Genomic DNA, 27,882 nt, shown 5'->3' with positions numbered 1-27,882 from the left:
CACCATAAACCAGAGTTGAGTAGTGCTCGGGTTAAGATAGAGACAGACAGAGACCTGGGGCCTGCATTACCACTTGCAAAGCTTTCCTCCTGCAGGTGGGGACTGGGGGCTTGAACCAGGGTCCTGGCACACTGTATGTAACATGTGCACTCACCAAGTGCACCATCACCTGCTCCCCCCATTACTCTTATTTATTTGGAAGAGGATGGGGGGGAGGGGGAGAGAGAAAACTGGAACATCACTGGTGCATGTGATGTTAGGAAATCAAACCTGGGACCTCAGGCTTTAGCCACTGCATCACCACCTAGGCTCAAACCTGGGGGGCTTGTGTGTGGCAAGACTGGTGCACTATCCAGGTGAGCTATGTTGTTGGCTTACTTATTGATTGATTGATTGATTGATTTTTTTAAATTTGTTTATTGGGGGATTACTGTTTTACAGTCAACAGTAAGTATAATAGTTTGTACATGCATAACATTTCTCAGTTTTCCACATAACAGTACAATCCCCACTAGGTCCTCTGTCACTCTTTTTGGACTTGTACTCTCCCCCCAACCCACCCCAGAGGCTTTTACTTTGGTGCCTTACACCAGGGGTATTACTGTTGATCGATCTACAGGTAACTTCATTTGTTTTAGAAGTTTTTGCTTATTATACCTTATTGTCTCTCCTGTTGCTTGATTCTCTTCTCAAGAGCTAATGAAACTCCTTTGCTGAATCACCTGCTTGAGTACACATGCCCCCATTTTCAAAGACCAAGCTTCAAGCTCCCAGTGCCCACTCACAATAGGAAAGCCTCACTCACAAATGTGAAGTAGTGCTGCAGGTGTCTCTCATTCTCTTCCACTCTCAATTTCTCTAAAGAAAGAAAAAAAGGGGGGGGCCCAGGAGCAGTGAATTTGTCTTGCAGGCAAGCACCTTAGCCCCAGTTATAACTCTGGCAGTAGACTTTTTGTTAATTGTTGTTGAGAATAGGTTGCCCAGAAGTTCATTTTTTTCCCCCTCCAGGGTTATTGCTGGGGCTCAGCAGGAATCCACTGTTCTGGAAGCCATTTCTTTCCCATTTTGTTGCCCTTGTATCTGTTATTGTTGTCATTGCTGCTGTTGTTGGATAGGACAGAGAGTAATCGAGAGGAGGGGAAGACAGAGAGATGGAGATAGACATCTGCAGACGGAAGCGACACCCCTGCAGGTGGGGAACCAGGGGCTCGAAACAGGATCCTTGTACCAGTCCTTGCGCTTCACACCATGTGCGATTTACCTGCTGCGCTACTGCCTGGCCCCCTAGAAGTTCTTTTCTTTTCTTTTTAATTTTATTTATTTTCCCTTTTGTTGCCATTGTTGTTTTTATTGTTGTCATTGTTAGATAGGACAGAGAGAAATGGAGAGAAGAGAGGAAAACAGGAGGAAAGAAAGACAGACACCTGCAGACCTGCTTCACCACCTGTGAAGCGACTCCCCTGCAGCTGGGGAGCCGGGGGCTCAAACTGGGATCCTTAGACCAGTCCTTGCGCTTTGCGCCACATGCGCTTAAACTGCTGCACTACTGCCCAACTCCCTAGAAGTTCATTTTTAAAGAATTATTTTGTGTGGTCCGGGAGGTGGCGCAGTGGATAAAGCAGTGAACTCTCAAGCACGAGATCCTGAGTTCAGTTCCCAGCAGCACATGTACCAGAGTGATGTCTGGTTCTCTCTCTCCCCTCCTTTCTCATTAATAAATAAATAAATAACATCTTTTCAAAGAGATTTTAATTTATTTTCTTATTTTTAATTTATTTTTTTTGCCGGAGCACTGCTCAGTTCTGGTTTATGGTGGTGCAGGGGATTAAACCTTGAATTTTGGAGCCTTGGGTATGAAAGTCTTTCTGCTATGCCATCTACCTCCACCCCAAAATTATTTCAATAATAGCATGTTATTTCTTAGGTAAAGATCGAGAAAGTAAAAGAGGGGATAGATAGTGTAATGGTTATGCAAAGAGACTCCTGCCTGAGGCTCCAAAGTCCCAGGTTCAATCCCTCCACACCACCACAAGCCAGAGCTGAGCAGTGCTCTGGTTAAAAAAAAAAAAAAAAAAAAAAAAAAAAAAAGTTAATGAATGCCTAGAGAAGAGCCATAACACACGCTCGTCCAAAACTTCCCTGTCCAACAATGGCGACATCAACAACAATAATACCTACAACAACAATAAAAGCAAGGGCAACAAAAAGGAAATAAATTTATTTTAAAAATCTAAAAAGAAAAAAGAAAAGAAAAAAAAATGGGAGTTGGGCCGTAATGCAGGTGGCGCAAAGCGCAAGGACCAGCGTTAAGGATCCCAGTTCTGAGCCCGTGGCTCCCCACCTGCAAGGGCGTCACTTCACAAGGGGTGTCTGTCTTTCTCTCCCCATCTCTGTCTTCTCCCCTCCTCTCTCCATTTCTCTCTGTCCTATCCAGCAACGACAACATCAATAATAACTACGACAATAAAACAAAAAGGGCAACAAAAGGAAATAAATAAATAAATTCCATCTTTGTACTACTTCTGAACCCTTCCTTATTTGTTACTGAAAACCTCTTTGCTATAGAATAACCAAGACATGGGAGTCAGGTGGTGGCGCAGCGGGTTAAGCGCACGTGGCACAAAGCACAAGGACCAGCTTAAGGATTCCAGTTCGAGCCCCTGACTCCCCACCTGCAGGGGAGTTGCTTCACAGGCAGTGAAGCAGTTCTGCAGGTGTCTGTCTTTCTCTCCCCCTCTCTGTCTTCCCCTCCTCTCTCCATTTCTCTCTGTCCTCTCCAACAACAACGACATCAATAACCACAACAATAGGGGGAGAACAGTGTGCCAGAACTTTGTTACACTCCCAGAATATAACAAAACTTTCTCTGAGAGCATTAGAGTTGCAGGGAGAAAAATGGCCTTTTGAAAAATCTTATTAATGAGACTTGATCCATAGCTCACCAGGTAGGGTTGCTTTGGCATGTGTGCTGTCTAGGTTTGAGCCATGGCACCGGAAGATAATCCAGTGCTGTGATGCTTCTGTCTCTCTGGATGAAAAAGCAATTGAAATTCAGAAATTCCACAGGTGCAAGGCTCCAGCTCCAAAAAGGAAGAGAGGGAAGGAGACCTTATTAAAACAGAAAACCTGGGGTGAATGGGAGGTGCCTCAGTAAGTGTAAGACTTGTTTCCCTGAGAACCCAGGGTCTACAGCACCAGACAGACTGGAATGGTACTCTGGTTTCTCCTGCTCATAACATCAATCTTTAAACAAAACAAAATAGTGTCTCCTTCAGGACAGATGTTTCTACTTATTGAATATTTATTTATTTTGGATACAGACAGAAATTGAAGGGGGGGGAGATGCCTGCAGCCAGTGCTCATCAAGCTTCACCCCTGCAGGTGAGGACCAGGAGCTTGATTGAACCTGTGTCCTTGTGTACTGTAACAGAAGGGGAACTGGGTGGTGGTGTACCTAGTTAAGGGCACGTCATCATGCGGAAGGACCGGGTTTGAGACCCTGGTCTCCAGCTACAGGTGTCTCTTTCTTCCTCTCTGTCTCCCCCTCCCCTCTCAGGTTTTCTCTGTTCTTTATTTTATTTATTTATTACCAAAGCATTTATCAGCTCCGGCTTATACTGGGACTTCGGAGCCTCAGGCATGAGGCTCTGTTTGCAGAACCTCTGTTTGCAGAACCTCTGTTTGAGTCTGTTTGCAGAACCATTATGCTATTGACCCCCCAAAAGAAAAGGGGGAATTGTTGTATGCTTCACATTGGTTTGGTCTCGCTCTCCCCCTGCCAGGAGAATTGGTTTGGCCCTTGCTAGTTTCGCGCCCCTCTTTCTCCCCGCCCCCTATGCTAAGGACGCCCAGACTCCCAACAGCCCCAGCAGAGGGAAAAGGATAGGGAAACACATGGTGTGGTGATTTGCCCGTTCATGAATAAAGATTAAACTGCAGCTTCTCAGCCCAGCCATGTGTCCCCGAGTCTCTGTCTCTGTCTACCGCCACGACGCTAGCCTGGTCCTCCGAAACTTTAACAACAAATCCCACCCCAAATATATTCTTCTTTTTTTTAATACTGTAGCACTGCTCAGCTCTGTCTTATGGTGGTGTAGGGGTGTGAACCTGGGACTTTGCAGCCTCAGGCACGAGAGTCTCTGCATAACCATTATGCTACCTACCCCCCCAGTTTTTCTCTGTATTGTAAAATAAAGTGGAGGGTACACTAGGAACGTTGGGTTTATAGTGCCAGCACTGATTCCTAGTGATAACCCTGGTGGCAATAAAAAATAGACTGAAAGAAAAGAAAACTTTACAGGGGGCTGGACTGTGGCATACCCGGTTAAGCGCACATAGTATAAAGTGTAAGGACCTGTGCGAGGATCCAGGTTCTAGCCCTGACTCCCTACCTGCAGGGAGTTCGCTTCACAAGAGGCAAAAGCAAGTCTGCAGATGTCTGTCTTTCTCTCTCCCTCTCTGTCTCTCCCTCCCCCCTCAGTTTCTGTCTGTCCTATCTAATAAAGCGGAAAAAAAAAAAAAAGGCCGTTGGGAGCAGTGGATTTAAAGTGCCAGCACAGAACCCCAGCAATAACCCTGGAGGCAGAAGGATGGAAGGAACTTGAGAAGTTAACTTCTCCACTTTTCCTTTAGCATTGTCAGAACAGAGTTTAGAAGAGAATTTGAAGTATAGGGACTGGGGAAAATGTTACTCAGTTAAGTGTTTAAAAGAAATTGGAGGGTAGGGGTAGATAGCATAATGATTATGCAAAGAAACTTATCGCCAAGGCTCCAAAGTCCCAGGTTCAACCCACTGCCACCGCTATAAGTCAGAGCTAAGCTATGTTCTGGTAAACAAATAAAATAATAACAATAAATAAATAAAATAAAAAAAAATAAATTGTAGAATGGGGGGGTGATAGCATAATGGTTATACAAAAAAAGAAAAGAAAAAACTTTCTGAAGCCCTAGGTTCAGTCCTCAGCACCTTCATAAACCTAAGCTGAATATTGCTCTGGTTAAAAAAAAGAAGAATATTGGAAAGTGATGAAGCAGAAAGTACAGGAAACCTGTCCCAGAAGACAAGAACCCCCGTGTCAGCATTCACTAATTTAGAGATGTCAGCTATATTAAGATAAAACAAGAATGATTACCAGTATACATGTACACACTTAGGTTTCTTTCTTTTATTTTTATGAGAGCACTGCTCAGCTCTGGCTGTGGAGATGTGGGGAATTGAACCTGGGACTTGAGAGCCTCAGGTGGGAAAGTCTCTTTGCATAACCATTATGCTGTGCCCCCACCCAGGCCCTCTTTTTTTCTTTTCCTTTTTCTTTTTTAAATTTTATTTATTTATTAATGAGAAAGATAGGAGGAGAGAGAAAGATCCAGACATCTCTCTGGTACATGTGCTGCTGGAGATTGAACTCAGGACCTCACGCTTGAGGGTCCCATGCTTTATCCACTGCGCCACCTCCCGGACCACATAACTTTTCTTTTTTCCTTTTTTTTTTTTTTTTTTTACCAGAGCACTGTTCAACTCTGGCTTATGGTGGTGTGGGGGCTTGAACCTGGGATTTTGGAGCCTCAGGCATGAGAGTTTGTTTGCATAACCATTATGCTATCTACCCTTTGCCCCCACTTTTAGTTTTCTTTATTAGAAAAAAAATTAGACAAGGGATAGAGAATCAGAACATCACTTCGGCACATGTCACTTTTGAGGATCAAACTCAGAACCACCTGCTTGACAACCTTAACACCTTTTTAAAAATATTTTATTTTATTTATTTATTCCCTTTTCTTGCCCTTGTTGTTTTATTGTTGTAGTTATTATTGTTGTTGTCGTCGTTGTTGGATAGGACAGAGAGAAATGGAGAGAGGAGGAGAGAAAGATAGACACCTGCAGACCTGCTTCACCGCCTGTGAAGCGACTCCCCTGCAGGTGGGAAGCCGGGGTTCGAACCGGGATCCTTATGCCGGTCTTTGTGCTTTGCGCCACCTGCGCTTAACCCGCTGCGCTACAGCCCAACTCCCCCTTAACACCTTTTCTATTGTGCTACCCACCAGGCTAGGCCCATTCCTGGTTTTCAACACTACTACCTTGTTTTTAATGTTTTACCAGGAAATAATGACTTCAAGGTATTTGTCACACAGGTAGTTTATCATCCTTTCATGATAAATATCTGCACACTAATCCCATCACCAGTTTAAGTCCTCCTCCACCATTGTGCACTGGGTCCCCAGTACCCTCTCCGCCCTTCCCTCAGCACCACTCCCTTGCCTCCATGTCCCTGGCCTTGGTACAGCAGACCACATCTAATCCAAGTTTCACCCTGTGTTTTGCCCTTCCCTCCTTGTATCCACCTATAAGTAAGACCTTCTGGTATTCATCTTTTACTTTTATCTGATCCTTATTGCTATATTCTATATTGTTGGAAGCTGTCTCAAGTTTAAGGAAAAGTTTGCATGTACAGTACAGAGAATATTTTTCTTGAATCACTTGACAGTTGCTGATCTGGTGATGCTTCATCATAGTTGAATACTTTAGTGTGTTTTGTTGTTGTTGTTGTTTGCCTCCAAGGTTATTACTGGGACTCAGTGCCTGCACTATGAATTCGCTGCTCCTGGAGGCTTCCCCCCCCCCCATTTTGTTACCCTTGTTGCCGTTATTATTGCCATTGATGTTGTTGTTGGATAGTACAGAGTAGGAGAGAAAGATAGACCTGCTTCACCACTTGTGAAACCAGGTGGGGAGCTGGAGCTCAAACAGGGATCCTTACTCCATTCCTTCCGCTTCATGCCATGTGCTCTTAACCCACTGCACTGCCACCTGACCCCCAATATTTTCATGTTTATCTTCAACCAGACTTTATGTTAGTATAACACAGCCATCAAAATGCATTCATTCCCTTTTGTTGCCCCTGTTGTTTTTTGTTGTTGTTGTAGTGGTGGTTATTTTGTTGTTGTTATTGGTGCTCAGATAGGACAGAGAGAAATGGATAGAGATGGGGAAGACAGACACCTGCAGACCTGCTTCACCACCTGTGAAGCGACGCCCCTGCAGGTGGGGAGCCAGGGGCTCCAAAAGGGATCCATAGGTCCTTGCGCTTTGCTCCACGTGCGCTTAACCCGTTGCGCCACCGCCCGACTCCCTTCACCATTATTTTCTCTGTTTGATGCCACAGTGTCACACACACAATTTCACTGTTCCCAGGCCTGTTTTTTTTCTACTCTTTTTATATAATTTCAGATAGAGCAACATCTGTTTTATTGTATAGGATAGAGAGAAATTGAGAGGGGAGGGGAAAACGACCCCCCTGCAGGTGGGGGGCTGGGGGGCTTGAACCAGGATCCTTGAGCTTCGTACTATGTACGCTTAACCCCGTGTGCCACCACCCAACCCCCTCAACTCTCATAACTTTCTTATTCATTCCTTCCTGTTCTAACTGAAGCTGATTTTCTGGAATCTATGAACTTGCTCTCATTCTCATTCCTTTTTCACTAAATTCACTAATGCCACAGTTTAGGTGGTTTAATTCTCTTGTTCTTCCTATTGAAATACAGAGTTCTGGGAGTCAGGCGGTAGCGCAGCGGGTTAGACGCACGTGGCACAAAGCGCAAGGACTGGCATAAGGACCCCAGTTCGAGCCCCCGGCTCCCCACCTGCAGGGGAATCGCTTCACAGGCGGTGAAGCGGGTCTGCAGGCGTCTATCTTTCTCTCCCCCTCTCTGTCTTCCCCTTCTCTCTCCATTTCTCTCTGTCCTATCCAACAACGAACGACATCAACAACAATAAGAACCACAACAAGGCTACAACAACAAGGGCAACAAAAGGAGAAAAAACGGCCTCCAGGAGCAGTGGATTCATGGTGCAGGCACTGAACCCCAGCAATAACCCTGGAGGCAAAAAAAAAAGAAATACAGAGTTCTGGCTTGAGGGGCAGTCTGTTATGGCCAACTCTTAGAATCATATCCACACCCTTACTCATATCTTTTTTGGTTTCAGACATCAAGATTCAGTAGCTATATTAAATCAGAAATTTTGATTATTCATAAATTGATCCTGTACCCAGTCTATAGGGAGAGTGTATATCTGAAAGACAGCTTAAGTGAGTGTGTTCTTTGTACCCCATCATCACAATACAGATGAGCAATACAGATGACATTATAGATGAGCAGTGTAAGACCCTGAGGTAGGAATGTGGCTTGGATCATTGAAGAGCAGCAAAGAGATAACTGTGACAAGAAGAGAATCATGGGAGGCCTGGAGGGCCAAGTTAGGATTTTGCAATTTATTCTAAGTGAGATGGGAAGTCCTTGGAGATTTTTGAGCTAATATGACTTCCAATTAAAAAAAAAAACTTGAGATACTGTGGTTGCTGTGTGGAGAATAGATTGGGTAAAAGGGGGGCAGGGGTAGAACAGAGAGACCATTAGAAAGCTGTTGTACTAATTCAGGCTAGAAATGATGGGATGACAAGTGAAATTAATACCTATCTCCAAGAAAGGTTGGGAGACCTAATTAAGAAAACATCACTAACGTTGCTCATACAGCCCATTTCATATTAGGCTACAGCATTTGTTGATTCCCATCCTTTCCTTGGTGCTTGCCCTCAGCTGTATTAACACTGTAGAGAAGAGGTTATTAAATAGAGATCAGTATTCACAAGGAAAGGGTTTGTAAGCAGTACTTCAGTCATTTGACCCCAACAGAAGACTTTTTTGAGGCATTGCAGTTGGCACACCTTCCATTCTGTTATACCACCCATCAGAGACTTAAAAAGACTGAATCTGTGCCAGAACCCTTGGCCAGCTCTATTCTCATTGAGGTATTTAATCTTCAGTTCTTTCTGCAGTTACTATCTTAGACACATTTTGAGCAGTCTTCTTTTCAAAGTGTCTTTTCAGCTACCTGGCCTTGCTAGCCAAATGTGTCTGATACTCATCATGACCAGGTACTTTCATAGACCAAAGAGGTCCTCTAAGACATAAAGAGGTTTATGGTCTTTGTTTAACATCTGAGCTTTCTCTCCATTCCTCTTTTGCTGTGAATTAAATCTTTAATATGTCACCTTGATTTTGAGGTTTTGCAGTGTGAGGAGGGACATTCATGGTTTGGTTTGTTGGCTTGCATACCAGAGCATTATTCAGCTCTGGCTTAACAGTGTTGGCGGGCATTGACTTTGGAGCCTCAGATATAAAAGACTTTTTAAAAAATATTTTATTTATTGATTGATTAATGAGAAAGATAGGAGGAGAGAGAGAAACAATCAATCATCACTCTGGTACATGTGCTGCTGGAGATTGAACTCTGACCTCTTGCTTGAGAATCCAGTAATTTTATCCACTCTGCCATCTCCTGGACCACTAAAAAGACTTTTTGTTGGGGGTCGGGTGGTGGCGCAGTGGGTTAAGCGCATGTGGCGCAAAGCGCAGGGACCGGTGTAAGGATCCCGGTTCGAGCCCCCAGCTCCCCACCTGCAGGGGAGTCGCTTCACAGGCGGTGAAGCAGGTCTGCAGGTGTCTATCTTTCTCTCCCCTCTCTGTCTTCCCCATCTCGCTCGATTTCTCTGTGGCCTATGCAATAACAACAATAATAACAGCAACGATAAACAACAAGGGCAACAAAAGGGGGGAATAAAGTTTCTGTAAACAAAAAAGCTTATATGGTTGACAGGACTTCCTTCTCAACAGGTCACATCAGTGTGCGATTGCTTAATCTATATATATCTTGTTGATAGGCATATCATGGATAAAAACAAAACAAACAAACAAAAAGTGTCACTGTGACATGTCAGGGTTGCTTGCCCAAAGTGTGTTGCTGGCAGCCAGTTAAACCTTTTTGACTTGACCATTGCAGTTTAGGGCTGGGGTGTCTAAAAGGTCAAATGCTGTGATAGGAAGATAGAAATTTGCAAGTGGTAGTCTGGGAGGTGGCACCACCGTGGATAAAGCATTGGACTCTCAAGCATGAGGTCCTGAGTTCAATGCCCGGCAGGACATGTACCAGAGTGATGCCTGGCTCTTTGTCTCTCCTCCTATGTTTCTCATTAATAAGTAAATAAATAAAATCTTTTAAAAAAAGAAATTTGCAAATGGAATATATGCTTTAACATTGGCTAATTGTGTCTCTTTTGCCTTGCTCTTTTTTTTTTTTTCTTCCCTTTTAATAGTATATTTGTTTACTGGGGAGATAGCAAAAAGGCTGTCATACCTGAGGCTCCTAGGTCCCAAGTTTCACCTCTGGTACCACCATAAACCAGAGCTGAATAAGGCTTTGGTAATAAAAGGGGGGGGGGGTTCAGATTTGGGAGTCGGGCGGTAGCATAACGGGTTAAGCGCACATGGCAAGAAGCTCAAGGACCTGCATAAGTATGATCCCGGTTTGAGACCCTGGCTCCCCAACTGTAGGGGAGTCGCTTCACAGGTGGTGAAGCAGGTCTGTTGTTGGATAGGACAGAGAGAAAGGGAGGCAAGGAAGACAGAGGGGAAAAAGAAAGACAACTGCAGACCTGCTTCACCACTTGTGAATCGACCCCCCCCCCACAGGTGGGGACCCAGGGGCTCGAACTAGGATCCTTACGTCAGTCCTTGCACATCGTGCCATAGGAGCTTATCCCGCTGCAATACTACCCAGCCCCTCTTGAAATAATCATTCTAGTCATAATAATTGGGAAATTATTAAAATTTTAGTAAATTGCTGCTACAGGTTATAGATGTTGATATGTTTTTAACCAGCATGCTGCTATTTAAGTTACTACCTATCTTTTTTTTTTTTTTAATTTCTTTATTGGGGAATTAATGTTTTACATTCGACAGTAAATACACTAGTTTGTATATGCATGACATCATTTCTCAGTTTTCCATATAACAATACAAACTACCTGTCTTAATGCAGATCTCTACTACTTGTATCCAATGTTCCTGGTATCTTCCTTGAATCAGTTATTTCTTTTCCATGACTTTGTTTTTTCTTTCTTTTCTTTTCTTTTTTTCCCATCACAGTGTGAGCGGCTGCCCCATGTTGTGTTGATGCTGGTCTGCCATGCTAGCCTGTCTACCAGGGCCAGGTGACCTGTCCTTTCAGCTTCTTTCTCACACGCAGATGAACACTGGACTTCAGAAATGTAAGTAATCTAGGTCCCATAGACAAATGATGTGACCCTTTATTTTAACTGTACAATTACAGTATCCTAGGTACATCTGGCATACGTTAAATGAAAACTTTAGTACCTCTGATAATCTTCAAGTACAGACAGCAGGAAAGAAGCTATAAAACCTATGAGCAGTGGTTTGGGGAGAAAACATAATAGTTTTATAAAGAGACCTTCATGCCTGAGACTCCCAAGGACTCAATTCCTAGCACCACTATAACCAGAGCTGAGCAGTGCTCTGCTCTCTCCCCTCTATCTCCTATTAAAATAAATAAATAAAATGTTTTTTTTTAGAAGCAAGCAGACTGTTTCTTTTTATTTATTTATTTTCCCTTTTGTTGCACTTGTTTTTTATTTATTTTTTTTTTATGGTAACTCTTTAATTTTATTTATTCATGTATTTTTTTTTTTTTTTTTTTTTTTACCAGAGCACTGCTCAGCTCTGGCTTATGGTGGTGCAGGGGATTGAACCTGAGATTTTGGAGCCTCAGGCATGAGAGTCTCTTTGCATAACCACTATGCTATCTACCCCTGCCCTGTTTTTTATTGTTGTAGTTATAATTGTTGTTATTGATGTCGTCGTTGTTAGATAGGACAGAGAGAAATGGAGAGAGGAGGGGAAGACGGGGAGAGAAAGTTAGACACCTACAGACCTGCTTCACCTCCTGTGAAGCGACTCCCCTGCAGGTAGGGAGCTGGGGACTCGAACCGGGATCCTTATGCCGGTCCTTGCACTTGGTGCCACATGCGCTTAACCCACTGCACTACCGCCCGACTCCAATTAATTTTTTTTTTTTTTCATTTGATAGGACAGAAAAATTGAGAGAGGGGAGTCGGGCAGTAGCACAGTGGGTTAAGTGCACTTGGTGCAAAGTGTAACGACCAGCATAGGATCCCAGTTCCAGCCCCTGGTTCCCAACCTGCAGGGGAGTCGCTTCACAGGCGGTGAAGCAGGTCTACAGGTTTCTTTCTTTCTCTCCCCCTCTGTCTTCCCCTCCTCTCTCCATTTCTCTCTGTCCTATCCAATAATGACCACATCAATAACTAATAACTACAAAACTATAAGCGCAACAAAAGGGAAAATAAATATTTTTTGAAAAGAAACATTAAAAAAGAAAGAAATTGAGAGGAAAAGGGGATAGAGAACAGACACCTGCAGCCCTGCTTCTCCACTTATAAAACTTTCTAAGTAGTCGGGCGGTAGCGCAGCAGGTTAAGCACACGTGGCACAAAGTGCAGTGACCAGCATAAGGATCCAGGTTCGAGCCCCCAGCTCCCCACCTGCAGGGGGGTCGCTTCACGGGTGGTGAAGCAGTTCTGCAGGTGTCTGTCATTCTCTCTCTGTCTTCCCCTCCTCTCTCCATTTCTGTCTGTCCTACCCAACAACAACAACATCAATAATTACAAAACAATGAAAAACAAGAAGGGCAACAAAAAAAGGGGGGAGAATAAGTAAATACATATAAAAATAATTTTTATAAAAATCTGCCCATGCAGGTGGGGACCAGGGGCTTGAACCTGAGTCCTTGTGCATGGTAATATGTGCACTTAACCAGGAGTCGGGCGGTAACACAGTGGGTTAAGCACAGGTGGCCAAAGCACAAGGACCGGTCAAAGGATCCCAGTTGGAGCCCTCAACTCCCCACCTGCAGGGGAGTCACTTCACAGGTGGTGAAGCAGGTCTGCAGGTGTCTATCTTTCTCTGTCTTCCCCTCCTCTCTCCATTTCTCTCTGTCCTGTCCAACGACAACAACTACAATAATAAGGGCAACAAGAGGGAATGAATGAATAAATAAATACATGAATACCTTTAAAAATATACATGCACTTAACCAGGTGCGCCACAGCCCTGCCTTCTTATTTTATTATTTATCTTGGATAAAGACAGAGCAGTCAAGAAGGAAGGGGGGAAATTAGGAGAGATACCTGTAGCCCTGCTTCACTACATAAGAAGCTTTCCACCTGCAGGAGGGGACCAGGGATTAAACCTGAGTTCTTGCTATTTCTGTTGTCGTTGTTGGATAGGACAGAGAAATCAAGAGGAGTGGAAGACAGAGAGTTGATAGAAAGATAGACACCTGCAGACCTGCTTCACCGCCTGTGAAGTGAGTCCCCTGCAGGTGGGGAGCTGGGGGCTGGAACCAGGATCCTTATACAGGTCTTTGAGCTTCGCACCACGTGCGCTTAACCCGCTGCGCTACTGCCCGGCCCTTTCTTGCAAACTTTATTTATTTATTTATTTTAAGAACTTATTTATAAGAAAGATGGCAGAAAGAGAAAGAACCAGACATCACTCTGGTACATGTTCTGCTGGGGATTTAACTCAGGACCTCATGGCTGAGAATCCAATGCTTTATTCACTGTGCCACCTCCCGGACCACTCTTGCACACTTTAATGTCAGTCTTCAGCCAGCTGCTTCACCGCTGGGCTCCAAGAGATCCTAGGTTTTTTTTTTTAATTGTTATTACTAAGTTTTATTTATTCATTGGATAGAGACAGATATCAAGAGGAAAGGGGAGACAGAGAGGGAAAGATAGAGAAAGACACATCCATGCTTCACCACTCACGAAGTTACAGTTATTGTTGTTATTGATGTTATTGTTGTTGTTATTGATGTTATTGTTGTTGTTATTGATGTCGTCGTTGTTGGATAGGACAGAGAGAAATGGAGAGAAGAGAAGACGGGGAGAGAAAGACACCTGCAGACCTGCTTCACCTCCTGTGAAGCGACTCCCCTGCAGGTGTGGAGCCTGGGGCTTGAACGAGGATCCTTCAGGCGGTAGTGCAGCGGGTTAAGCGCAGGTGGCGCAAAGCATAAAGACCGGCATTAAGGATCCTGGTTCGAGCCCCCAGCTCCCCACCTGCAGGGGAGTCGCTTCACAGGCGGTGAAGCAGGTCTGCAGGTGTCTGTCTTTCTCTCCCCCTCTCTGTCTTCCCCTCCTCTCTCCACTTCTCTCTGTCCTATCCAACAACTACATCAACATCAATAACTACAAAAACAATAAAGTAAAAAAGGGGCAACAAAAGGGAAATTAAATTTTTTAAAAAATTTTATTTAGTTTATGTTAATGAGAAAGAGTAGACACAGAGGGAAAGATACGGAGAGAAAGAGACCGGAGCACTGCTCAGCTCTGGCTTATGGTGGGGCTGGGGATTGAACCTGGGACCTCAGAGCCTCAGGCTTGAAAGGCTTTTGCATAACCATTATGCTGTCTCCCCAGTCCCAAAAGGATAATTAAAAGAAAAAGCTATGGAGTTTCTTTTTTCTTCTTTTTTAAATCTTGATTTTATTAATTATTGGATAGAGACAGAGAAATTGAAAGGGTATGGGGAGATAGAGAGGGAAAGAGACAGAGAGAGACCTACAGCCCTGCTTCACTACTTGTAAAGTTTTCCCACTGCAGGTTGGGGCCAGAGGCTTGAACCCAGGTGTGCCACGCCTGTCCCCGAGTATCTGTTATTCATGAGAGAAAGAGAATCAGCCCATCACTCTAGCACACATGATACAGGGGATCAAACTCAGGGCCTCTTACTTGGGCGTCCAGCACTCCATCCACTGTGCCACCTCTCTGACTATACTATGTGGAAATTTTTATTTCAGTTTTAACAGCCAGAAGAATTAAATGGGAATCACAGTTCAGATTACTTAACTATATCTCTGAGACAAACTGTCTTGTTCTGTTATTTTGAACTCAGCACTTTCTGCCATGGAAACAGACTGTTCCTTTCATTTGCTTTCTGCCTCCTAAACCAGTGACCCCAGTTACAGCAAGTAAAGAAGCTTTCATATCCAAAAGGAATGGAGAGCTAACTTGCTCAGCCATTGGGTGTGTTCCTATTAGCATATATCCCACGAGATTGGACTTTTGAGAATTGCGTGATGGATGCCTGTATTAACTGGAATTAGGACTTTCTGCTTCATTTTCTCCCAGATTCTTACCTATCCCTGTACAACGTGATGTTCTGGCTCATCACATAGCACCGGGTGTTTAAAACACCTGTAGGTTTGGAGTGATTCTTCCTTTCACAGAAAGAAAGGGGAAACTATTCAGACTTCTAGGCTACTCTTTAATAGAAAAGGCACTTCAATGTCTTGCTCAAATCCTTTGTGACTGGTTGACAGGCTTTTTTTTTTTAACCAGAGCACTGTTTAGCTCTGGCTTTTTTTTTAATATTTATTTATTTATTCCCTTTTTGTTGCCCTTGTTGTTTTATTGTTGTAGTTATTATTGTTGTTGTCGTTGATGGATAGGACAGAGAGAAATGGAGAGAGGAGGGGAAGACAGAGAGGAGGAGAGAAAGATAGACACCTGCAGACCTGCTTCACCGCTTGTGAAGCGACTCCCCTGCAGGTGGGGAGCCGGGGTTCGAACCGGGATCCTTATGCTGGTCCTTGTGCTTTGCGCCACCTGCGCTTAACCCGCTGCACTGCAGCCCTACTCCCTTAGTTCTGGTTTATGGAGGTACAGGGGATTGAAGCTGGGACTTTGGGGCCTCAGGCATGAGAGTCTCTTTGCATAACCATTATGCTATCTACCCTTCCTCAACAGACTTTTTAAGAAATATATTTTATTGTGGTCTGGGAAATGGTGCAGTGGATAAAGCATTGGACTTTCTGGAGCAAGGTCCCAAATTCAGTCCCTGACAGTACACATACCAGAGTGATGTCTGGTTCTTTTTCTGCCTGTCATTCTTCATGAATAAATAAATAAAATCATTTAAAATTTTTATTTTAATGAGAAAAATACACACGGAGGGAGGGTCCAGCCAAGACCAGAATGTTTGTCTGTTTCTTTGTTTTTACCAGAACACTGCTTGGCTCTGGCTTATGGTGGTGCAGGGGATTGAACTTGGGACTTCGGAGCCTCAGTCATAAGGGTCTCTTTGCATAACCATTATGCTACCTATACCGCCCTATTTGCTATATTTTAATGAGAGAGATAGATACAGAGAGACCAGAGCACTGCTCAGTTCTGGCTTTTGGTCGTGCTGGGGATTGAACCTGGGACCTCAGTACCTCAGGCACAAAAGTCTTTTTCGTAACTATGATGCTATCTTCCCCAGCCCAGTTGGCAAACTGTTTATGTAACTGGCCACAATACAGGCGTTTTAGAATGTTGTGGACCACAGTGTATCTAGTCAGTTCTGCTTAATTATAGGGCAAAGGGAAGTGTACAGAATATGTAAACAAATGTGACTCTGTGCCTATAAAACTTCTGGAGATAGCAGCTGGATTTTATCTGAAGACTATAGTTTACCATCCCCATATCTGTTGTATCATCTTCAAAAATTAAAACTTTTCTAGCCTCTTGGTTTCCATTGGATGAGAGTAAGGTTTTAGAGCCTGGCAATTTTTGGAATATGTCCACTGAATCCAGCTTGCAAAGCTGAAGGTAACAGCCTTCCTTCTGTATTTGCCTGACACAGTGGGCAAGCTCTGCTATGCCAGCTTTCTCCCCAGCCTCTCTTAATTAATGATAATTGCATGATGAAGTTGTTTGTGCTTCCTGACCACCTTAGTCTGCATACTAACTGAATTCTAATTCTCGACTTCAGGTATCCAACTGGAGAGATAATATACTGGAGGCACAGTAAGATGACAAAGAGAAGCTGAGTCTCTAGTTTTAGTGAACACTTAACAGTCTCAACAGAGATGGGGTATTGGAGCCAGGTGTTGGTACACATGGATGAGTGCACATGTTACAATGCACAAGGACCCAGGTTCCAGCCCCCAGTCTCCACCTGCAGGGGGAAAGCTTCACAAGTGTTGCAGGTGTCTCTCTGCCTCCCTCTCTATCTTCCCCTTCTCTTTGAATTTCTGACTGTCTCTAGCCACTCAATAAAGGTAAAATAATTTTTTTAAAAAATAGAGATGGGATATCAAGGGCAGAGCCATTTGGGTGGTATGGCAAATTGGCAGCCTTTTTGTGGGTCTGGCTTTGGATCTTCATGCCCTTCTCCCCAGAGCAGTCCCCCAGTAACCTCTGCCAACCACTGCCCCAAGACTATAGTTAGCACTTAAGAATGTCCTTCTCACCTCATTCCAGATTCAACTATCTATTACAGTGAACAGTGTATTTGAGTTCTTCTGACTCTTGTTGTTATTGGTAACTATGCCCAAGGAGAAAGCCCAGTGATGTTTTTAAACTTGCTTGCTTCTCTGTTCTACCAAAATGCATAAGATCAGACAGAAAGAAATAAATCTGTTGTGTAGCTTACTGTTGTTACTGCTAACTATTCACAATAAAGGTGAGCTGGAACATAAGCTGTCTCCCTTGGGAACCAGCAACTGAGGAGTCCAGTTCTACCAGCTGCAAAGACTTTAAAACCAGTTTTGAGACTCTGCTTATTAGCATTTCCCTGTCCCTCATCCTCACAAGAGTCTTGGGTTGCTGTGGGCATAGATATTTATAGTTTTTAAGAAATTTTTCATTTGTTTGTGTTCATTTTGATGAAACAAAGAGAAATTGATAGGGTAGTATATATATATATATAGAGAGAGAGAGAGACGCCTGCAGTACTGCTTCACTGTTCATACAGCTTCCCCCACCCAGCATGTGGGGACTAGGGATTTGAACTTGCGTCCTTATGCATGGTGTGCCATCACTCAGCCCTTGAAACTTTTTTCCCTTAGCTTTAGCCTCTGGGTGCTCAGGTAATAAAACTGTTACTTGAATCTGGATCCCTCTTAACTTTTTTTCTACAAAGATTCCTGTTTCCATGTGCAAGGAATGAACAAGCGATGTTCACTGCTGAGCAGCCTCCCTTGCACAGTGTTTGTTCTTCACATATAGAGTGGGAGAGACATGGAAGCACTGCTCCATCATTCACAGAGGTTCTTTGAATGTGCTATCCATCCTGCTTCCATGTGGTGCTGAATATCAAACCCAGGGTCTCACACACGAGAAGCTTGCTCTACCTCTGGGCTCGCTCCTGGTCTCACCATATGTCTCTCAGAAAGAGTGAGAGAGATCATAGCACTAAAATTTCTTCAGTGTTGTGGGAACCAGACCCAAACCTGGGTTATACACATGGCAAAGCAGCATTCCATCCAAATGAGCTATTTTGCCAGCCCGTATCTCTCTCTCTCAGTAACACCATTGTAGGGGCCTAGGTAGTTGAGCGCATATTATAATGCATAGGAACCTAGGTTCAAACCCCTCCCTAATTCTCCACCTGGAGGGGAGAAGCTTCACAGTGGTGAAACAGGGCTGCAAGTGTCTGTCCCTCTCTCCCTCTCTCTCTTAAGCTGTACTGCCTTCCTTGCCTGCCCTCTCTCAGTTATCACCATCACATTTATTTATTTTACTTGTTTGTTTATTCATTCATTTATTTATTTTACTAGAGCACTGCTTAGCTCTAGTTTATGGTGATGTAGGGGACTGAGCATGGGACTTGAAGTTGAGTACTAGGAGCTCAAACCTGGGTCCTAGTGCATCATAACCTGTACACTTAGCCAGGTGCTGCCATTTCTCCTCATCTATTATTGTTTTATATATATTGCCCCCAGGGTTATTGCTGGGCTCAGTGCCTGCACCATGAATCCACTGCTTCTGGAGGCCATTTTTCCCCCTTTTTTGTTGCCCTTGTTGTTGTAGCCTTGTTGTGGTTATTATTGTTGTTGTTGATGTCATTCGTTGTTGGATAGGACAGAGAGAAATGGAGAGAGGAGGTTGAAGGCAGAGGGGGGGGAGAGATACACACCTGCAGACCTGCTTTACTACCTGTGAAGACCCCCTACAGGTGAAGAGCCGGGGGCTCGTACTGGGATCCTTACACCGGTCCTTGCGCTTTGCGCCACATGCGTTTAACCCACTGCGCTACTGCCAGACCCCTTTATTGTTATTATTTTAGCTATTGGATAAAGACAGAAATTGAGAAGGGTAGGTAAAAGGGGAGAAAGACAGCTGCAGCAATGCTTTACCACTTGTAAAGCTTCCCCTGCAGGTGTAGGTCGGAGGATTAAGCTCAGGTCCTTGTGCATTGTAACGTGAGCTCAATCAGGTGCACCACCACCTGGCCCCTTATTTATCCTTCTAAGACCATATCCAAATCAAGCATCTTAGAAACATTTAGTTATGAGTCAATTCTGTATAAGCAGATTCTGGGATTTTGTTGGATTTTGTTTTTAATCAAAGCATAGTTCCACTCTTAACTACTGGTGATACTGGGGATTGAACCTGGGACTTGTCATGTGCAAGTCCTCTGTGTAGTCATTGTGCTGTGTCTTCAGCCCCATGAATTGGAGTGCCTACTAAGATCAAGATGGTGTGTCCAAAATAAGATAAAATTGAAGGATTAGTCAGATAACTCACTTTGGGTAGTGTATAGCATTGCCATGTGTGCAACCCAGGATTGAGCCTGGTCCCCACCATATTAAAGGAGACTTCAGCGCTGTGGTCTCTTTGACTCTTTCTCTTTGTGTTTGTCTATATCCTAAATAAGAAAAAAGGAAAAAAGAAACACTCTCCATATGTGAAAGCACAGTTTTTGTTTTTTGGTTTTTTTTTTTTTTGTAAGTTCTGCCATGTTGAATATCTGCCCCACTTGGACTTGAGTTTTCCTGCTTCCAAGAACAGCAGTTTCTAAGCAGTTGCTGCCAGCTAACTAGCAATGTCACCAGACAAAAGCCGCAGTGCTTTTTCTCTCTCTCTCCAGCACACTTAGTAGCCCACTTCTGTTCCAGTTGATGCCAGTGGCGTGGCTGGTTTTTGGTGGGTTCTACAGGCCAAGCCAGCTGAGGCCACAAGCCTGCCATTGGCTCAGGTTAGTCCTTGGTTGGTCCTGGCTACTGTCAGCCAGCTGCTCCTGGGCTTCCTGTCAAGTCCCTTTCCTTTTACTTTGGGCTACCAGTGTGTTTACCTATTCGGCAAGCCTTTATTAAACACCTTCTATGTATACTCAGGGGAGATCTTCCCTCCGAGAAAGAGAACAGAGCAGAGAGCCATTGCCAGAGTCTGACATCCTTTCCTTTTTAACTGGAAGTACGACATCCGCTGGAGCCCCCTGATGGGAGGCAACTGGAGCTAGGAACAAAGAGACTGTTAACATTAATGAGGAGCGTTGAGTGGATGTTTCCGCAGTCTCCAAAGGAAGGCAGGTTTTTCCTCTTTATTTCTGAAAGTTGACAGCTGACTAGGGCCAAATACAGACTATTTTTGGCTCTTAGGACTTAAGGATTCTCTGAATCTTTTCTTTCACTTCCTTTCCTGCTGCCCTGTCATTATTGTCACCCCCTACAAGGAAGTAAATAAAGCCTTTTGATCTTCACCCAGTCAGGCTTAGAGTAAGCTGTAAACAAAAGTGAACTGTGGCATGGGAATAGGGGAGGGATGTTGGCAGCCTATTGCTCTGCTCCTGAAAGAGAAGCATCCTGTCTACCAAGCCAGGAGCCCACCCAATAGACATAGCATGCCAGCTACCAGGGCAGCAGAGAAAGCTAATGCCTCACTGACATCACTGCAGACTAGAGAAGGGAGTCAGTCTGAATGTCCTCTTCACCTAGAGTGTGACCGGAAAGGACAGAGTGGCCACAGAGGGCCCAGACAATCAGCTCTGCTCCGACCCTTTGACCTCCACACCAGCATGGCTGGTAGGAACTTGGAGTGAGTTCAAAGTGGGGGAAGAACTCTTGATTTACCCCTGTGGGGAGTAGTTAAGTTCTAGCTTTCAAAGATACAGAACTTCAAAATTGCTCTGCTTTTCTGATCTTTAGTGACCTCACTTAGGAATCGAGAGTACTTGCCCCCTAAAGTAGCAGTGAGGATTCAGTGAGATAACCTGTCACCTAGCACAAGTGCATACAAAATGTTAGCGGTGCTTTTACTGTGGGGACTGAAGCGGGCTCTAAAACTCAGACTAGGCCTCCCCAGCCCGGGCTGGACATCTCAGTTACCCCACACCCCCAGCTGAATTTCTCTCTCTTTTTTTTTTTTTTTAAGCACAGCACTGCTCAGCTCTGGCTTATGATGGCGCTGGGGATTGAAATTGAACCTGGGGACTTTGGAGCCTCAGGCCAGGAGAGTCTCTTTGCATCATCATTATGCTATCTACCCCCACCTGAATTTCTTAAAGTGGGCATCTTTTAGAAGGGTTGGTTGGCTTGGCACTGATGAGCTTCCTCTCCTTCTTTGCTTTCCTTCCCCTTCTCTCTCTCTTTCTCTAGGGGACACTACACAGAAAATGAGAACTGCTCACTATCCTACCCCAGCCGAATTGGACGCGTATGCTAAGAAGGTCGCAAACAACCCACTGACTATAAAAATCTTCCCCAACAGTGTGAAGGTTCCCCAGCGGAAACACGTTCGTCGTACTGTGAACGGCCTCGACACATCAGCCCAGCGCTACAGCCCCTACCCGACTCAGGCTGCCACCAAGGCAGGCCTGCTTGCCATTGTCAAAGTGCCAGCCAAAAGCATACTCAAGGACTTTGACGGCACCCGAACCCGGTTGCTCCCTGAGGCCATCATGAACCCCCCAGTGGCGCCCTATGCTACTGTGGCACCCAGCACTTTAACCCACCCCCAGGCCCAGGCTCTGGCCCGACAGCAGGCTCTGCAGCATGCACAGACCCTGACCCATGCTCCTCCCCAGACGCTGCAGCACCCTCAGGGTATCCCGCCACCCCAGGCACTGTCCCATCCTCAGAGCCTCCAGCAGCCTCAGGGCCTGGGCCACCCTCAGCCGATGACCCAAACCCAGGGCTTGGTCCACCCTCAGGCCCTGTCTCACCAGGGTCTCCAGCACCCCTCCAATCCCTTGCTGCATGGAGGTCGGAAGATGCCAGACTCAGATGTCCCCCCGAATGTGACCGTGTCTACCTCAACTATTCCCCTTTCAATGGCGGCCACCCTGCAGCACAGCCAGCCCCCGGACTTGAGCAGCATCGTGCACCAGATCAACCAATTTTGCCAGACGAGGGCAGGCATCAGCACTACCTCAGTGTGTGAGGGCCAGATCGCCAACCCCAGCCCTATTAGTCGCAGTCTGCTCATCAATGCAAGCACCCGGGTGTCGACCCACAACGTCCCTACACCAATGCCTTCTTGTGTGGTCAATCCCATGGAGCACACCCATGCGGCCACAGCCGCATTGCCTGCTACAGGCCCTGTCAACCTGCCCACAGGCATTTCTCGAGCCCCCACTGGCTACCCTAGCGACCTCAAGCCAGTCACCTGGAACCAGCACCAGCTGGCCCACCTGCAGCAGATGTGCAGTGAAGCTGGTGGGACACCAGCCCCTGGCCTGACAGGCAAGCTGGCAGCAGGACGCGAGTTGGCAGGGCCTGGCTTTGTGGGCAAGGCTCCTGCCTACCCGCAGGAACTCTGCCTGGCACAGTCCTTCCATCTGAAACCACCCCTGGAGAAACCAACCCCGTCCCCACCAGTCAACGGTTTGGCAGCCCCACTGGCGTACCCCAATGGTCACTACTTCCAGCCCTTGTGGAACAGCATTCTGCCCACTCCCAATAGCGACAGCTCGGGGTCTCAGGACCTCACCATGTCGTTCCATGGTGGGCAGCCCACAGGTGCACCCCTCGACTGTGCGGCAGCTGCTGGGGCCCACTACCGAGCAGCAGGGACCGGGGGTGGTCCAGTGGCGAGCCAGAACAGCCTGATGCAAACAGTCGATTACCTGAGTGGGGATTTCCAGCAGGCCTGCTTTCGAGAACAGAGCCTGGCTATGCTAAGCAAGGCCCACCGAGCCCCTGGTAACAGAGCCCCTGATCCCACAGATAGTCGAAGTCTTCATATTCAGCACCCTGGGTATAGATAGGTAGCCCTGGAGCCACCCTCATAAGCTACACGTCATACATTACACTTCTAGGTTTAGTCTTACTTTTGAGTAATTGGGTATTTTCAAAGTTTCAGTGCTCCAGTGTGATCATCCTTAGATGTCTTAAGAAAGGTTTTGGGGATTCTAATTGAGGTCAGAGGGGGATATTTCCCTTTGCCATCCCCAGCAATGTTTGGATTAATACTAGGACCTAACCCCAACTCCATTCTTTTCTCTTTGCTGCGTGTTTGTCTGTCTGTCTCTCCACCATGACCATTTCCCACCAGCCGTCTCCTGTCCTTTCCTGTACCTACCCTTAAGACTGAGGTGTGGGCTAAGGGAAGACCCTAAGTAATATAGCTGTAGGTGCCCAACCCTCTAAGCCTTTGTCTGTCTCTCTTTGGGATTAAAAGGCCAGGCTTCCCAAGTGCTCTGGAAGTGAATTCCTTATCTACCCAAAGATCTCAAATCAAATATATCTTCATTTCCTCTTCATTCCTCAAGGCTTTATTTCACCTCTGCTTTGTTCCCAGAGCCACTGTACTTAGCCCTTGCTACACTCCTCAAGAGCATCCTGCAGGTACTTAACTACAGACTTGAGGTGAGGAAAAGGTCTGTCTTTATCTTGCTTCCTAAGTCCCCTTTCCAGCCCTAGAGAAATGGCAGTGACCATTTTAGGCCTGATCCCTTTGTTTTCTTCTTCTTTCTTTCTTCCTTTCTTTTTGCCTCCAGGGTTATTGCTGGGCTCAGTGCCTGCACCATGAATCCACTGCTCCTGGAGGCCATTTCCCCCCCTTTTGTTGCCCTTGTTGTTGTAGCCTTGTTGTAGTTATTATTGTTATTGATGTCATTCGTTGTTGGATAGGACAGAGAGAAATGGAGAGAGGAGGGTGAGAGAAAGACAGACACCTGCAGACCTGCTTCACCACCTGTGAAGCGACTCCCCTGCAGGTGGGGAGCCGGGGGCTCAAACCAGGATCCTTAAGCTGATCCTTGTGCTTTGCGCCACGTGAGCTTACTGCCCGACCCCCTCCCCCTCCGATCCCTTTCTTACTGTTGCCTCTTTCCCAACTCACTTGCTCTCACTACCCTCCCAGCTCATGAAGAAAAATGAAAAGAAAAAAAAAAAAAAAAGAAAAAAATATATATCTTAAGGAATTAGGTAGGTATGGGATGATCACATTGGAGCTTGGAATTAAAAACACCAAAAAAAAAAAAAAGTTAAAATGCATTTGGTTCTCTCTACACTGGCTAAGAATATTGCTCTACACTGTAAGTTTTAAATGTTTCTGTATGAATGTAGTGTGGATTTGAGTAGCATTGAGTGTGAGTGGCCCCACAGGTACATTAACCTAGTCACCTTCCACAGCCCCTTGGTTTAATGAAGAAAGGAAAAAAAAAAAACACAAAGCCTTAAGCTCCTTGAATTCTTCCTTTACCAAATGAGCATGGTTCTAACAGATGGAGATGGGCTTATATATTGGAAACAGCCTCTCCAACCCTTAACCCATTTTTTTTTATGTATTCCATGCTCAATATGTCTCATTCCCTCGTGACAATTAGTTGATTAGAAATTTAAAATTTTTGTGTACTTCCAACTTAGATTGTGTTTTGTTGTAATTTTTGCACCGATCTTCTGTTAAAGATGCATAGTTGGGCCTTTTTTTTTTTTTTTTTTTTTCTCCCAAGAAAGCTCTTATTTTCCCTCTTGTCTCTGGGAATGTGAGCTGATGTTCTTGTTTAAACTTTTGAGTTTTGTTTACTGTGCTATCCACTGTTCTTTAGCCAGAAATTATCTAGTGATCTGAAGCAATGTGACTGAGACCAGTTTTTAAATTATGTTGGCAAGTTGCCTTATATTTAAAGAGGAAAAGGAAAAAAAGAAAAAAGCCTGATTGTGTTATGCCAAATGATAGCAACATGAAGCCCTAATTTATTGTTCCTGACTGTTTGTTGCCGTCTGTGAACACTGGCACCTCCCTGTCCTGGAGCCTTCAGGAGCACTGCAGCTTCTGGTGCAATGCCTTTCCCCAAGGTGTTGGCCACCATCTCACCCGGGGCCCCCTCCTATTTCTTATGTCTGAGTTTAAAGAGCATCACTGTCTCCTCTTGTCCCTTGCTTGATCTGCAAACCAGATATTTTGCTGAAATGTTTTCCAATGCCTCTCCCCAGAAGGTGAGCTACCATTTTAGAAAATTGGATCAGACACCAACTTGGGGGCTTTAAAACAACCTCAAACCCTTCTCTTCCTGTGTGGGGGTCCAAGTCTCTCAAATTCTCACTCCTACCCCTAGTCTGCATGGAAAATGTACTGTGACACCCCCCCCCATCCCCACCCTTCACCTTTGGCGTGAGATGTTACCTAGTTCACCCTCAGTCCCTCTCCCCCTCTGCCAGCCAAGCCCCAGCCAGCAATAAGGGTCCAAGCCAGGGCCTCCTATCCATACTCCCTGCCTCCATCCCACTCTGCCCCTAGGGAACACCTGCACTCCCTGTGCTGTCCACATACTGTAGCATTCACTCTCCAGCTCCCTCACCTCACCTGTGGTGGTTTATGGGCGTGATGGGGTTTTTAAGATTATTATAAACCAGTAAAAAGAAAGAACACCTTTTATCTTGTCATATTCGTTTAATGCTGTGAATGTCTAAGGCAATTTTTTAAATGTTTCTAATGTCTCATTTACTAGAAGGGAAGGAATTCCTTTTTGGAGGACAGTATTTGTGCCACTCTGAAGCCTTTCAGTCCAGGCCAGCTGTTGTGATTGTATGACTTGGAGTTCAGTCAGCCCATAAGGCACTCCCAACTGACTGATCCTCAGCCAAGATAGGGCTCTCTAGGGGCTTGGCATTTCATGGGTAAAATATAGTTTGTTACTGCTCACTAGAGGCCCAAAGTGCACTGCCATTTTCACTCCAAGGAACAGTCATTAAAAGGGGGGAACCTGGGAGTCGGTCGGTTAAGCGCACGTGGCGCAAAGCTCAAGGACCGGCATCAGGATCCCGGCTCGAGCCCCCGGCTCCTCACCTGCAGGGGAGTCACTTCACAAGCGGTGAAGCAGGTCTGCAGGTGTCTGTTTTTCTCTCCCCCTCTGTCTTCCCCTCCTCTCTCCTATCCAACAACGACGACATCAATAACCACAACAATGTTAGACAACGAAAGTGAAAATATTAAAAATAAAAAGGGGCCTAAGGTGGGTTCCATGGTGTAATATGGTTAGCACTCTGGACTCTGAAAGGGGAGACCTGGAGGCCGGGTGGTAGCACACGTTAACACAGATCCGGTTTCCAGACACGCCCCCACCTGCGGGATTTAGGGGGACAACACACATGCTTCATGAGCAGTGAAGCGGGTCTGCAGGTGGCTTTCTCCGTATCTCCCCCTCCCCCAATTCCTCTGACCTGTCAAAATAGAAAAAAAGGAAAAGTGCCCACTGGGAGCGGTGAATTCCTAGAGCCAGCACTAAGCCCTAACAGTACCCTGGTGGTGAAACAGAAAACTGTAAACTCCTATACCACCATAAACCAGAGCTGATAAGTGCACTGGTAACAGAAGGGAGAAAGGGAGCTGGGTGGTAGCACACTGGGTTAAGCTCACATAGTACAAAGCACAAGGATCCTGGTTCAGGTCCCCACCTGCGGGTGCTAGGGGGAGGGTAACTTCACAAGCTGTGAATCAGGTCTGCAGGTGTCTTATCTTTCCTCCTTTTCCAGTTTCTGTCCTATCCAATAAACTGGAAAGAGTCGCTGCCAGGAGCAATGGATTGGTAATGTTGGCACTGAGCCCCAGTGATAATCCTAGAGGCAAAAGGGGGGGGATTTTAATTTAATTTTATTGGATAGACACAGCCAGAAATCAAGAAGGAAGGGAGTGATAGGGGGAGATGCCTACAGCATTGCTTCACTCATGAAGCTTGCCCCTGCAGGGGGCCACTGGGGGCTGGAACCTGGGCCCTTGTTGCACTGTAATATGCATGCTCAACCAGGTGTGCCACCACCCGGCCCCCTGATTCTGCCACCTTTAATTTGGATTTTTTTTTTTTTTGCCTCCAGGGTTATTACTGGGGCTCACTGCCTTCATTAAGAATCCACTGTTTCTGGTCTTCCATCTTTTTTACCATTGCTGTTGCTGCTGCTGTTGTTGGATATGACAGACAAATTGAGATGGGGAGGTCGGGGGAGGAAAAAAGACACCTGCAGACCTGCTTCACCGCTTGTGAAGCAACCCTCCTCCCTGAATGTGGGGAGCTGGGGGCTTAAATCACGATCCTTATACTGAACACTGTGCAGTTAACCACATATGCTACCTCCTGGCCCCCTAATTTAGAATTTTGAGGTCTGGTAGGGTTCAAGATAATAGGTACTGTAACACTGGTCCTCTCTTGGTAATATAATGTATTGAATATTCGAAAGCTTTCCCCCTTTTGAGGGGGTCTGCAGAAGGAAAAGTCCAGAACTCTTATAAATTCACCCCTTCTGTTATGCATGGATTTGGGCTAAGATGGTTAAGCAGGAAGGAAAAATGCCACAGGGAGTGAAATGCAGGTACTCAGCTGGAGGTAAAAGCACTTTATCCTATGCACACCCTTTTCTAAGAGGTGCCCTTTTGTAAATGTGCTTTTGCTTCATTCACTTAAACCTGCCATCTAAAAGAAGCCAGTAGCCAGCCTAGCGGAGCCCAGCTGCTCCACAGTGAAGGACTCCTGTGGTCAGTGCTTGAGCAGTAACGGCTCACTTTTGGCCTGAGTCCCTCCCAGCAATCTGACTGCAAGGGCACTGGAGTGAGGATGAGGCTTGAGTATGGATGGAGTTCATACAGGACTCCACTGACATCACAAACACCTACTAAGCACTACTTGAGTGACTGGACCCTGCCAAGTTGTGCAGTGAAGCAGTTCTGCCAGCAGAGGGGTGCTACAGTGGACCCACACACAATGTCTGTAGGTATGTAGGAAGAGTTAGAAGAAAATGCTTGT

General features: G+C 45.5%; 1 protein-coding gene and 1 long non-coding RNA gene across 4 annotated transcripts in view; one reads left to right on the top strand and one right to left on the bottom strand.

Moving 5' to 3' along the window:
- FAM222B (family with sequence similarity 222 member B) overlaps positions 1-25,531 on the top strand; it is a 68,230-nt gene extending 42,699 nt beyond the window's left edge. For 2 of the 3 annotated variants that reach the window (XM_007530694.3, XM_060204057.1), the window contains exons 2-3: positions 10,984-11,105; positions 21,299-25,531. In XM_007530694.3, the coding sequence (XP_007530756.1) occupies positions 11,024-11,105; positions 21,299-22,908 (1,692 nt within the window). In that variant the 5' untranslated portion in view covers positions 10,984-11,023 and the 3' untranslated portion in view covers positions 22,909-25,531. The remainder of the gene's footprint in view (positions 1-10,983; positions 11,106-21,298) is intronic. The other variant, XM_007530695.3, reaches the window with a different exon arrangement.
- LOC132542017 (uncharacterized) lies at positions 398-27,703 on the bottom strand. Its single transcript, XR_009553146.1, has 2 exons — positions 26,543-27,703; positions 398-858 (listed from the first exon to the last, which is right to left on the bottom strand). It is a non-coding gene; the product is annotated as an uncharacterized LOC132542017 (long non-coding RNA).
- Between the last annotated feature and the right edge of the window lie 179 nt (positions 27,704-27,882).

The sequence above is a fragment of the Erinaceus europaeus genome, chromosome 12 (genome assembly GCF_950295315.1).
Source record: "Erinaceus europaeus chromosome 12, mEriEur2.1, whole genome shotgun sequence".
NCBI classification, from domain to species: domain Eukaryota; kingdom Metazoa; phylum Chordata; class Mammalia; order Eulipotyphla; family Erinaceidae; genus Erinaceus; species Erinaceus europaeus.
Note: the sequence above shows the minus strand (reverse complement) of the source record. Positions and strands in the feature narration are given on the sequence as shown.